The sequence below is a fragment of the Phyllobates terribilis genome, unplaced genomic scaffold, assembly GCF_046119375.1.
Source record: "Phyllobates terribilis strain yellow unplaced genomic scaffold, ASM4611937v1 Scaffold_5__5_contigs__length_657084704, whole genome shotgun sequence".
In the NCBI taxonomy this organism is placed as follows: Eukaryota; Metazoa; Chordata; class Amphibia; order Anura; family Dendrobatidae; genus Phyllobates; species Phyllobates terribilis.
Window position 1 is genome coordinate 226,173,018 of NW_027362765.1, and position 13,324 is coordinate 226,186,341.

Below are 13,324 nucleotides of genomic sequence, written 5' to 3' on the forward strand. Positions count from 1 at the left end.
TTAACAGTCTTTAGTCCATCCTGGGTTACGCTCCAACTATGTACAAGGATTCCCGGTAAATCCACCAAGGACTCCTAAAAAGAACTAGAAACACAAAATTATACACAAGCAACTATAAACAAGTAAACATTATAAGATAGCTTAAACATTTAGATCCTCCAACGTGCGGGTAGCTGGCCTCTAGTGGCCCTAGTGGACCTACGGAGCTGACTGTCTGGCCCTGAACTACAGGGTGTAGGAGCTGTCAAGGGTAAACTGGGCAGCTGTCTATGGGCCCTCTGGCTCACTAGGGGTATGGCAGGCTCACTATAAGCAGAGGGTTGATTTTCCGGGTCTGCTTGTGTAGAGTCTTCTGCCTCCTGGACCGGCTGTTCTTCCAGCTCTACCGGTTGCTCCGTAGGTTCTTGGGATGATGGTTGGAGGAAGGTGAGTACGGGTACCACAACTGCACCATTGACTTGAGTCCAAGACCGAGGGAAGTCCCCGAGCATGGTACTAACCATATCTTCCCTTTCCTCTACGGGTCGATGGTCTTCTTGTTCCTCTTCAGGGTTCCTCAGTTGTTCGGGACACTTCTTCAGGTGGTCCCGGGATACAATGGCTGTGGTTTCCCCTCCGTCTTTACTGATGGTACAGACCTTCGGGTTTTCGTGGCTGGAGGGCAGTACGGTGTACGGGTCCTTCTCCCACTGGTCGTCCAACTTGTGGAGCCGTCTCTTCCTCTTCAAGACCTGCTCTCCGGGTACCAGGGGAACAGCGGGAGCATACTGGTTGTAAGTTTTCTCTTGTCTTTCCCTAGCCTGACAGAGACTTCGCTCCACGCTCTCCTGTACTCTCCGGTACTGCTGCTGCCTCTCTGTGTCCCAGTCTGTTTCTGGTGAAGTGTCCTCGGGTGTCAGGACTCCCATTTCCAGGTCAACAGGTAACTTACCAGGTCTTGCCCTCATTAGGTAAGCCGGGGTACAGTTGGTGGAACCTACCGGGATGTGGTTGTATAGGTCCACCAGATCGGGCAACTTTTCAGGCCACAGACTGCGTTCTTCCAGGGGCAACGTTTTTAGAAGATCCATTACCACCTGGTTCATTTTTTCACAAAGTCCATTAGTCTGCGGATGGTAGGGTGTCGTCCTTATCTTCCGGCAGCCATACAGATTGCAGAATTCCTGGAAGACCTCCGCTTCAAAGGCAGGTCCCTGGTCCGTCAGCACTTGGTCCGGGTACCCGTGTGGACGGCAAAAGTGCTGCTGGAAGGCTCTAGCTGCTGTTTGAGCCGTTAAGTCCTTGACGGGGACGACAACCAGAAACCGGGAGTAATGATCCACGATGGTTAACGCGTAGACGTAGCCACTTCTGCTTGGGGTCAGTTTTACATGATCCAAGGCTACCAGTTCCAACGGTTGCCGGGTGACGATGGACTGCAGGGGAGTCTTCTGGCTGGCGCGGTCCTTCCTTCTCAGGTTGCACGGGCCACAGTCTCTGCACCACTTCTCAATGGTTCCCCTCATGCCTACCCAGTGGAATCGCTCGCGCAGCAGGAACTCCAGCTTCTTCCACCCGAAGTGTCCAGCTCCGTCGTGGTATGCCTCCATCACCATGGCTGCGTCTCTTCGTGGCACCACTACTTGCCAGAGTAATTCATGCGTCCGGGAGTTAACCATTCTGCGGCACAACTTCCCTTTGTAAAGGAACAGTCGACTCTTCTCTGCCCATAGTTGTTTGGCTTCCTCCGGAGCGTCTGGTTCAAGGCGAGCCTCCGGCCGAGTCAGCATCTCCTTCACCAGTCGGACGGCAGGGTCGCTGTCTTGCGTTTCCGCCCAGTTGTAGTGAGGTAAGGGGTTCAACGTAACAGCCTGCTTACTCCTTACCCGGTGGGAATACTGGATAGTCCCATGACGGTGGAACGCAGGGAGTTCAATCTCTTCCAGTCCCTCCGGATCTTCTCCTTCGTCCGGCAGGTTGGGCATCCTGGACAGGGCGTCCGCGTTAGTATTGGAGCGCCCTGCCCGGTATTTGATTATGAACTCGTAGTTGGACAGACGGGCCATCCACCTCTGCTCCAGGGCACCGAGTCTTGCCGTGTCCAGGTGTGTCAACGGGTTGTTATCCGTGTACACGGTGAACCGGGAAGAAGCAAGGTAATGCTTAAAGCGCTCAGTGACTGCCCATACCACGGCCAGGAACTCTAGCTTAAATGAGCTATAATTCTCGGGGTTCCTTTCGGTGGGTCGCAGTTTTCGGCTGGCGTAGGCGATTACTCGTTCTTTCCCCTGCTGGATCTGGGACAGTACGGCTCCTAGCCCGATGTTACTGGCGTCGGTGTAGAGGATGAAGGGCTGGCTATAATCCGGGTACGCCAAGATTTCATCCCCCGTGAGGGCCATCTTCAGCTGGCGGAAGGACTCTTCTTCTAGCTCTTCCCATTTGAAGGGCGGCTTCTGGTTCTTGGCCTTCCGGGACTGGCCTATCAGGAGGTCCTGCATAGGCGCTGCCTTTTTGGTGAAACCGGGAATAAACCTTCGGTAGTAGCCTACCAACCCGAGGAACTGCCGCACTTCTTTTACGCTGGAGGGGCTTGGCCATCCCTTAATTGCGGTGATCTTATCGGGGTCGGGAGCCACTCCGTCAGCGCTCACCACGTGTCCCAGGTACTGCACCTTTGGTTTCAGGAGGTGACACTTGGAGGGTTTCACCTTTAGGCCGTAACTCGCCAGAGCTTCGAACACCTCCGCCAGGTGTTTCAGGTGGTCCTCATAAGTTTTGGAGTATACGATGACATCGTCCAGGTACAACAGGACCGTCTCGAAGTTTCTGTGGCCCAGACAGCACTCCATTAATCGTTGGAAGGTTCCTGGGGCGTTGCAGAGTCCGAACGGCATGCAGGTGAACTCGCTAAGTCCCATCGGGGTGGTGAATGCGGTCTTCTCCCGGTCCGCCTCTGCTACAGGAACCTGCCAGTACCCGCTAGTGAGATCCAAGGTAGAGAAGAAGTTAGCAGACCTTAAAGCAGCCAATGACTCCTCTATCCTTGGTAAGGGGTACGCATCCTTGTGTGTGATACGGTTGATTTTCCGGTAATCTACACACATCCTCATGGTGTTGTCTTTCTTTTTGACTAAAACTAGCGGGGCTGCCCAGGGGCTACAGCTATCCCGGATTACCCCAGCCTCCTTCATGTCTCTAAGCATCCCCTTGGCGTGTTGGTAATGTGCAGGGGGTACGGGTCGATACCTCTCTTTTATGGGAGGATGATCTCCCGTGGGAATGCGGTGTTCTACCCCCTTGACTCGCCCGAAGTCTAACGGGTGTTTACTAAACACTCTCTCATACTCTTGAACCACCCGGTAGACTCCCTGTTTCTGGTGGGAGGGAGTGGAGTCAGTTCCCAAGTGTAGTTGCTGACACCAATCCTCCATTACTTTCTTAGAGCCGTTACCTTCCTCCGGGTGAGATGGAGGCAAGGGTTCCACAGACTGTATAGAGTTTTGGTTGATGGTATATAATTTTGCTAGCGTGGCATACCGGGGCAGGTACACTTCCCTCTCCCCGATATTGATTATGCGAACGGGCACCCTCCCATGGCGTACATTGACCACCCCCCGTGCTGTCAAAATGGTGGGCCTACTGTCTGAGTAAACTGGTTCTACCATTGCCTGGTAATCTCTACCTCTCAGACCAATAGCTGCCCGGCACCAAATCATCATTTCACTTTTTGGGGGCATGGCAATAGGGAAAGGGTCACACATTCTTACGCTACCAATCTCACCGCCGGAGAGTTCCACCTGTTGCCGTCGCATCAGTGCCCGGATCTCTTTCTGGAGCACTCGCTGCTCACCGAAGCTGGCGTTCTTGGCAACCTGCTGTAGAAGGAAAATCACCTCTGCAAGACAATTTTCAATTACATTAGTTCCTAGAGTTATTTTTGGGTGGCTCTCATGTTTGTCAATGTCTACAATGATCAGTCCCTGTGCTGCCAGTTCGACTCTACCGATTTTGATGGTCACCTCTTTAAATCCGATCTGTGGCACGGGCTGGCCATTGCTGGCGATGATACTCAAGTCGTCGTCAGGGTAGCGGGTAATATTCGAGTCATTCCAGTACTGCTTAAAGAGCACGTACGGGATGGTGGTGACCTGTGACCCGGTGTCCAGTAGGGCACTCATGGGAATGCCATCCAGTACCACAGGCAAGACTGGACGTCCTCCCACATATCTGTCGCGCCAGTTCGATGGGCCTGGTGATCTTTTTCCTGGGGGTTGGCCCTCTACCCCAGGTTGTGCCCGTTTAAAGAACAGTACCTTTCCATATGTCCGGGTTGATTGCAGCGGCGGCAGATGGGTCGTCCGTCCTCGCTGTATCGGTCACTGGGTCTTCCTCTGGCCGGTGGGGTCCTCCTTGGTCGACGCCACGGGATGTCCTCCGGTCCGGATGCTAGCTGGATCTTCCCTGGGGTGGAAACCTGTAAAGACTGCACAGTTCGGGTTAGCGCAGCAACGCTCTTAGCTAGCTCTTGGACCTGATGGCGTAGGTCTGGAGCCGGGTCATTGTCCAAAGCCTGCGCATCAGCTCCCACAGGCCCTGCGGACAAGGGCGCCGCCTCCTGGTGGTAAGTGATAGCTGGGCGCCTGTGGGTCACAACGCCACCCGGTGCCGGTTCTCGGAGCACCCGGATGGCTCTGTCCTTGAACTGTGCAAAGTCCAGATGGGGATCCTGTAAGGCCATTGCCCGCAACTGGGTTCGGTGGGCATTGCAATATAAACCCTCTATAAATTGTTCAGTCAACAGCCTGTCCTCGTTTCCCACCCCATCAGGGTCGGTCTGCTTTATGGCCCTCAGGGCCTCTTGTAGGTTTAGTGCATAGTCCCTTATACTCTCATGCGCTCGCTGCTTGCACCCGTAGAATCTAAGCTTAATCTCGGCTGAGGTGCGGGTATCGAAGGTGTCCTTCAGCCGGGTTAGTATCCCTGCGACAGTCTTCCTCCCAGGTGGCCAGGATTTTACTTCCCTTTTGGCTGCCCCAGTTAGTTGGGCCACCAGGATGCTCACTTTTTGCTCTTCTGTGAGGGGGTACACCTGGAAGAGGCTATCCAGCTTTTCTCTAAAGTCATGCAGGGTATGTGACTCCCCTGAGTACTGGGGTAGCCAAGCTGCTCCCGGGATATAGGGCATGGTGAAGGGCATAACTGCAGCAGCGGTGGCGCTGGCGGGGGTTGAGGCAGTGAAGCTCTCCTCCGTATCCGACATCTTCCTCCCCCCTAGTGGACCGTGGCCTACCTTGCGATGATCCTGTTCCGTAGGCCGCGGCTCCGCAGTGGATCGTCAGGGTTGAGGACCTTCCGTCGCGCTCCTGTGACGTCGGCGTCTGCTGGGCTCCTTCCAGGACCTTACGCAACGTCCGGACGTGAGGCGGGGCTTCAGTTCTCGCGCGCTTTCGGAGTCCACGCCCCTCTTCTTCCCGCGCGGCGTCCTCAAGATGGCGTCCAATGGCGGGAAAACTCCACGGATGGCGGGAAAACTTCGCGGATGGCGGGAAGAAGGTAGAAGATGGCGCCGGATGGCGGGAAACCTCCACGGATAGCGGGAATCTTCACCACTGGTAAGTTTGAACAGTCTTTGCTTTTCAGGCACGCAGTACCCGGTGGTTGCGGGCACGAAATCCTGCCGACTACGCCAAAGTTGACGCGCCCCTGGGCCTGTGTCGCGCTGCGTTGCGCACGCGGGAGCTTACCCGGAGCCGGATCTCTTGAGGGTTGTAGTCTCGTGGCGGCGACCCGGTCCGTGCCCAGGGAGTCAAACTGAGCGGCGATGTACTAGCAGTAGATGGTTGGTGACTACGCCACCCGTTGAATGCAGCTATGGAGCTGCCGCTGCAGGGCAGACCGCTGAGGCCGGTGGAAGGATGGTGCAGCGTGGATGGTATAACCCCCAATGGGAGGGGTATGGCCTCAGGGCAGCCGACGTGGATGATGGGGGTAGCAGGAACCACTCAGAGACGGTGCGGTGTAGTTCAGGGTCTTTACTGGTGACAAAGATAGACCCTCCCGGAGTACTTGCTAGTGATAGGGGCCTGGTCAGTCCTTGAGCAGATGGGATCTCCCCTGGCCAGGCGGAGTTGTAGGCCTTCCCAACTAACTGTACTCTTCTGGCTACCTTGCTAGAGGCGGGAATAAGTAGCCCACGTCCCTGAGTGTACCGTGTGGTGCTCACCCGTATGGCCGGTGACTCGGGGCCTTCTAATGGCTTCCGCTCCACGATGGCGGTGCTGGTCCCACGCGTGTGACCGTGCCTTCGGGCTTCTGGGCCAGAGGACCTGAAATCCTCTGCCGGACGGTTTCTGCTGCTGGGTAGGAGTTAGTCCCCACAGCCTCGGACTCCGGGTCCGGTAAGAAATCTTCTCAGTCAGGGCGAGCTCTGCAGCTGCCAGCCCCTGACTCGTTGTAACACTGCTCCCCACAGAGCTCCTGATGTTTCTTGCTATGCTGCTTCTCTTCTCTACTCTTGTTCTGTCTTCTTTCTCACTAACTCTGCCTCAGCCCCGGGTTTATATAGGGGAAGTCCTTCCCCTCCCAAGACTGGGCAGGAGGTGTGGCATGCACAGGATCCCTGACCAAAGGACCTCCCACCTGCTCTCAGACGTAATATCTCTATCACTGTGGCAACCAGACCCCTGGGGTGTCACATCAGGACTACAAGATCCCAGGTACTTTCAGCTGCATTACATCTAATGAGGTGTACTTAATTATATGCACCAAATGTCCAGCTGGGGGTCTGTTTGTACGGGAGACAGGACAAGAACTTAGAACAAGGATGAATTCTCATCGTCACACAATAAAGGAAAAAAAGAACAGATCTACCTGTGGAAAAACATTTTTATATCCCTAATCACAGCATCATGGACATGAAATTACTGGTTTTAAAAGGTAACTTCAAATCCCAGAAAAACAGAAAAGTCTGGGAATACAAACTCATGACAAACTTTGCAACACTCAGTGCAGGAATGAATGTATCTCATGGATTTATGTCTTTCTATATCAACTAAGGAATGTGCTCCTCAGACCTGTCAAGACATCAAAGCCCCGGACCAAACTTTGATTACAGGACAATAAAACGTTCACACTCCTTATCTATTAACTATTTCAATATTTACGGCCACAACTGTTTATCCCTCTCCCATACTAATAGTACTACTTTACATCAGTTGTCTCATCTATTGCATTATTTCTGTGTCTTGCTGTGTATAAATATGTGCCTCTTCAGATTTTGTGTTTATACTATGCCTGATGAAGAGACCTAAGTAGCCTCGAAAGCTTGCAGTTTGTTACCATCTTTTCAATTAGCCATTAAAAGGTATCAACCACTGAGAACTCTCAAATCTAAATATTTTTCTTTAAGACAATAACATTTTAAATGGCTATATATTTTAGGTTTGCCCAGCAGTGGAATTTGTCATTTCTGAAATGAATAGGAGGTTGTGCATGAAAAACAGTTAAGTATTATACTTGGAAACAAAGCCTCAGCACCTCTCCCAGTTTCATTACACCATTTTAATTTTTACTACAAGTCATCCCCTTCTTTACATCTGTGTCTATATGCAAGTGCTTTATCTCATGTTGTTATGTTCTGTCCACTAAATAGAGTCACGTAACATTGCAATAATTGAGTGTATTTTTCCAGCGAGCTTGCCTTTTGGACAGTCAGGAAGTCTCCACTATACGACATCTCCAATACCACCAGTTTCAGAAGAACATATTGATATTGAATTAAATGTGAGTCTATTTTACCTGTCACTTTGGCAGACCTTTTGATATATTCATGCAACAACATCATCCAATGACTCCAGTTTTAAACATATTGGATGCTAGCGTTAGACAAAAATTGTAGGGGGTCTTCACAAATTTGCTTATTCTTTGGATTGATGGGAATGTCTGCAAATAGATTGTCCTACAAACATGGGAAAAATTCCTTTAATGCAGTTTTCTTAAAAATAACTTTTAGAAAGTCAGTAAACCAAGCCATAAAAGTGGGACTCGCAAAGGTTCTGTCTTCTGGACTCTTATTAGGCCAATTCAATGTATCTCCAAAGGGTAGGTGCAAGAAATCTGAAAAGAAATCTACTGTATATCCTATGTTTTAGGAAGAATAAATGCCAATAAATGCCAACTGACGCAAACAGAAGTGGTGGGTGAAGGCAAAGATCTGACCACAATTTTAAGGCATGTTTAAGTGGAAAACCTCTTTAAATGATCATGGAGCAACAGAGCAGTAAGGTGAATTTGTAAATATACCAAGTTTAAAGGGACCCTGTCAGCTGGTTTTGCTACCTTATCTGAAAGCAGCCTGATGTAGGCAAAGAGAAGTAAAATCCAATGATGTATCACTTAGTCTACTGGGTGCAGCAGTTGTGACTCAATCAGAGTTTTAGATTTAGCAATAAAACAGAGCTAAGAAAGCTAACCCCGCCCACACAGTGAGACAGTGAGGTGCTTATCACAGAAGGGGGCGTAGTCAGAACAGAGGGCATGCCCTGCTAAGTCCTAGAAATTATAAGCTTCTGGTTCTAAAACAATCAGTGCAAGCAAATAAAACCACTGAGCTTGATAAGAGAGGCATTGCTGAAATCTGTGTTTTAACCCCTACCTCATGCGGTCTTCAAATTACACAGCAAAAACTTACTGACAGATTAACTTTAAATGCCAAACTTTACTCTAAATCTTAATCATATCATATTCTTTATTCTCCCAAAGGTCCAAGTATTCAAAGGAGAGAATCTCATTAACCCACCAGATGACATCAATAAAAGTTCACTTGTCATGCCATATTCCTCTGAAACTATGTTTCTTCTGACAGCTGACTTTCTTGGACATGTCTTCACTGTATTTCAAGAAGAAGGAGCTTTTAACTTCAAAGCCAGTGAAGATGATGTATGAAAAATAATTGAATCTTTAGTTTAGGTTACAGAGATCAAAAATTCACTGGATGGCACATTTTCTATATTTTCAAGCAAAATATCTAGTGTTTCTAAGGAAATGTCTTGATGATGTGACTTCCATAATTAATGCACTTGGGCTTTGACTTTTGGTCAAAAGTTCCCAAAATGTTGCTGCAAATAGCTCCACTAACATCATTATCATGAAGGGAGCACTCAGATGGACTAAATCTATAAATCCCAAATCAATAACACAGTATACAAGTAGCACTTGCTACTAGTTAGTTATCAAAATTCTCCAAATACTCCAGGACGTCAGCATATTCCATCCACAGGCTTTTTTATTTTCCAAATCATCATAAAAAAAAGGTTGTGATTAGTGTTGAGCATTCCGATACTGTAATATCGGGTATCGGCCGATATTCGCGGTATCGGAATTCCGATACTTAATTCCGATACTTTTACAATATCGAATACCGGAATCGGAAGTTCCCATAATGCCTGCGCTCTGCAGTGTCTGTGAAGGATGACAAGTTGGATGGCAGCGCTCAGCTGAGATCCAGCCTGTCATCAGAATGCCATCCCAGCGTGGGAGAATTCTCCTGATTGTTTAAAGGCCGGCGCGCGGTAAAAAGCCGCCGGCTTTTAAACAATCACACAGCCCCATACTGCTTCCCCGCAGCCTCCCACCCCGATCCTCCGCTCCCCTCACCACCTCCAATCCCAATCGTAAATTAGGACCGGGCGGGGAGCGCAGCACCAAGGAGCGAAGGACCCGGGCGGGGAAGCCGGCAGTGAAAAGACTTCACCGCCGGCTTTCCCGTTCTGTGCTGCGCTTTCCCGCCGGTTACTTCAAATGAACAGATGAGGTATCAGGTGATGCCGATCAGCTGTTCATTTGAAGTAGCCGCGGTGCCCTCAGAGGGTTCATGTGAGTTCATGCTTGACTGCATGAACTCACATGAACTTTCCCACGGCCGCACAGGTCAGCCTCACCTCCCAGACCATCAGACCGGTCATGATTAGTGTGTGTGCGGGTGTGTGCGGGGTGTGTGTGCGGGGTGTCTGTGCGATGTTTGTGCGGGTGTGCGCGGTGTCTGTGCATGCAGGCAGACATAGGCCGATGTGACACTACTACTCCCATCGGCCTATGTCTGTCCCCCGTCCACTCGTGCCAGCAGGATCAGCTTGATGGGAGCAGTAGTTCCCATCAGCCTGATCCTGCTATTTAAATTGCCCTACTGTGTCCCCAATAAATGTTAAATACATGTCATTGGTGGCCAGTGGTTACCTACAATAAATTAGTTCATACATTACCTGTCCCCGCCGATCGCCACCTAAAATAAAGTAAAAAATAAAAAACTACACCTATACTCACCTAGACACCTAATTCCCCGAAGCCATCGATCTCCTGTAATAAAATATAAAATAATAAACCACAACCTTATCCTTACCCCTCTGTAGTAGTCCACCAGTGTCCCACGATGATCTCCAGTTCAGAGCAGCCACATAGAATGTGACCGCTCTGAACCGCTGCCGCCGCTAGAATGACGGGGCCGTAAGGGTTCACCGGAGTTCAGGCAGTGCTGCTCCGGTTAGCTGCTTTACGGCCCTGCTGTATCGTGAGAAATTCCCACGGTACAGCAGTGCCGTAAAGGAGGTCTCCGGAGCTGCGCGGCCTGAATGCACTCCGGTGACCTCAGTCAGGGGCTCCCGCTGCCGGGAGCGGACGTGTTCCCGGCAGCGTGAGCTTACAGCAGCCATGCACAGCTGTCACCATCTCCAGATGTGACAGCTGTGCATGGGAGATCAGCGCAGGAACGTGGACAGGTAACTATTATTTTTAGTAAACTAAGAATTAAATAAAATGGTGTGTTTTATTTCAAATAAATTATTTTTTTCTGGGTGTAGTGTGTTTTTTCTTTTTAACACTTTGTAGGTTAGTAATGGGGGTGTCTTATAGACGCCCATCATTACTAACCTGGGCTTCATGGCAGCTGGCGCTGACATGAACCCCACCACTATTACCCCCTGCCACCGCACCAGGGCAGCGTGGAAGAGCGAGGCTAAGTGCCAGAATTGGCGCATCCTATGGATGCGCCATTTCTGGGGCGGCTGACGGCTGGTGTTTCTAGCCTGGGAGGGGGCCATTATTCATGGCACCCTTCCTGGGCTATTAATATCAGCCCCCAGCTGTCTGCCTAGCCTTTGCTAGCTATTAAAATAGGGGGGACCCCACGTCATTTTTTTTGGGGGGGTCCCCCATTTTAATAGCTAGTAAAGGCTAGGTATTCAGCTGGGGGCTGATATTAGTAGCCTGGGAAGCTCCGTGGGTTTTACCCCCTTCCCAGGCTTCAAACATCTGCCCCAGCCGTCTGCTTAACCTCCGCTAGAGACTAAAATTATGGGGGATCCCACGCCATTTTTTTTTTAAATAAATCCTTTATTTTAACACTAAATGACATTTGAGGAGTTAATAAAGATGCAGTCCCTAAATTATTATTTATTTTTTAATTAATTTTTCCCAAAACTTTTGACGTGGGCTTCGCCATATTTTTGTATGCCAGCCAGGTACAGCATCCAGCTTCTATGAACGCGCCATTTTCCGGGGCGGCTGCAGACTGCAATTTTCAGCGGGGGAGGGGCAGAAAGCTTGGGCCTCCCTGCGCTGCAGATTCCATCCCCCAGCTGCCTAGTTGTACCTAGCTGGACACAAAAATAGGGAGAAGCTCCACGTTTTTTTTTTTTTTAAATTATTTCATGAAATTCATGGAATAATTAAGAAAAAAAGGGCTTCCCTATATTGTTGTGTCCAACCAGGTACAAATAGGCAGCTGGTGGTTGGGGGCAGCCCGTTCCTGCCTGCTGTACCTGGCTGGACACAAATATAGTGCAAAGCCCCACGTCAATTTTTTTTTAATTATTTCAGGAAATTCATGAAGTAATTAAAAAAAAATTATGTGGGGCTTCGCCCTATATTTGTGTCCAGTCAGGTACAGCAGGCAGGAACGGGCTGCCCCCAACCACCAGCTGCCTATTTGTACCTAGCCGGACACAACAATATAGGGAAGCCCTTTTTTTCTTAATTATTCCATGAATTTCATGAAATAATTAAAAAAAAAAATACGTGGGGCTTCGCCCTATTTTTGTGTCCAGCCAGGTACAACAAGGCAGCTGGGGGCTGGAATCCGCAGCGCAGGGAGGCCCAAGCTTTCTGGGCCCCACCCGCTGCAAATTGCAGTCCGCAGCCCCCCCGGAAAATGGCGCGTTCATAGAAGCGCCATCTTCTGGCGCTGTACCCAACTCATCCAGGGCCCTGGTGCGGTGGCTCACTGGGTAATAAAGGGGTTAAGGCCAGCTTGGCATTATCAGCTGGCCCTAAGCCCGAAATTCATGGGGTCACGCCAATATTAGACATGACCGCCATGAATTTCTAGTAAAGTATTTAAAAAAAACACAAACACCCAGAAAAAAGTCCTTTAATTGAAATAAAGACACAATTCTTTATTGTTCTAAATTAAACCATACTTACAGTCACGCCCATTCCAGCTGAAGCCAACGATCTCCTTCAATAAAAGAAAAATAATAAAGCAACCTCATCCTTACCTTTCCATGGTTCCCACGACAGCTTCAGCTCTGCTACATCGAGATGACAGGCTGGACCGCAGCAGAACGCCGCCATCCAGGCTGTCATCCCGCAGACACTGAGAAGCGCAGGCATGCTTGCGCTCCTCAGTGTCTGGCTGTGACGACATCCAGATGAGCCGAGGTCATGTCCAATGAACTCAGCTCACCTCATGCACGTCACTGACAGCGTGGGAAAATTCTCCTGCACTCAGCGCTTCAGCGTGAGACTTCTCCCACGCTGTCAGTGACATACATGAGGTGAGGTCATGTCCAATGAACTCAGCTCACCTCATGCACGTCACTGACAGCGTGGGAAAATTCTCCTGCACTCAGCGCTTCAGCGTGAGACTTCTCCCACGCTGTCAATGACATACATGAGGTGAGGTCATGTCCAATGAACTCAGCTCACCTCATGCACGTCCCTGACAGCGTGGGAAAATTCTCCTGCACTCAGCGCTTCAGCGTGAGAATTTTCCCACGCTGTCAGTGACGTGCATGAGGTGAGCTGAGTTCATTGGACATGAACTCGGCTCATCTGGATGACATCACAGAGAGACACTGAGGAGCGCAAGCATGCCTGCGCTTCTCAGTGTCTTTGGGATGACAGGCTAGATGGCAGCGTTCTGCTGCGGTCCAGCCTGTCATCTCGATGGAGCAGAGCTGAAGCTGTTGTGGGAACCATGGAAAGGTAAGGATGAGGTTGCTTTATTATTTTTCTTTTATTGCAGGAGATCGTTGGCTTCAGCTGGAATGGGCGTGATGGTAAGTATGGT

General features: G+C 50.1%; 1 protein-coding gene across 1 annotated transcript in view; it reads left to right on the forward strand.

Moving 5' to 3' along the window:
* Positions 1-13,324, forward strand: part of LOC141271531 (BPI fold-containing family B member 6-like) — a 102,138-nt gene that overhangs the window by 28,806 nt on the left and 60,008 nt on the right. The window contains exons 5-7 of the mRNA XM_073681586.1: positions 7,423-7,483; positions 7,673-7,764; positions 8,743-8,919. Coding sequence (XP_073537687.1) covers positions 7,423-7,483; positions 7,673-7,764; positions 8,743-8,919 — 330 coding nt within the window. The remainder of the gene's footprint in view (positions 1-7,422; positions 7,484-7,672; positions 7,765-8,742; positions 8,920-13,324) is intronic.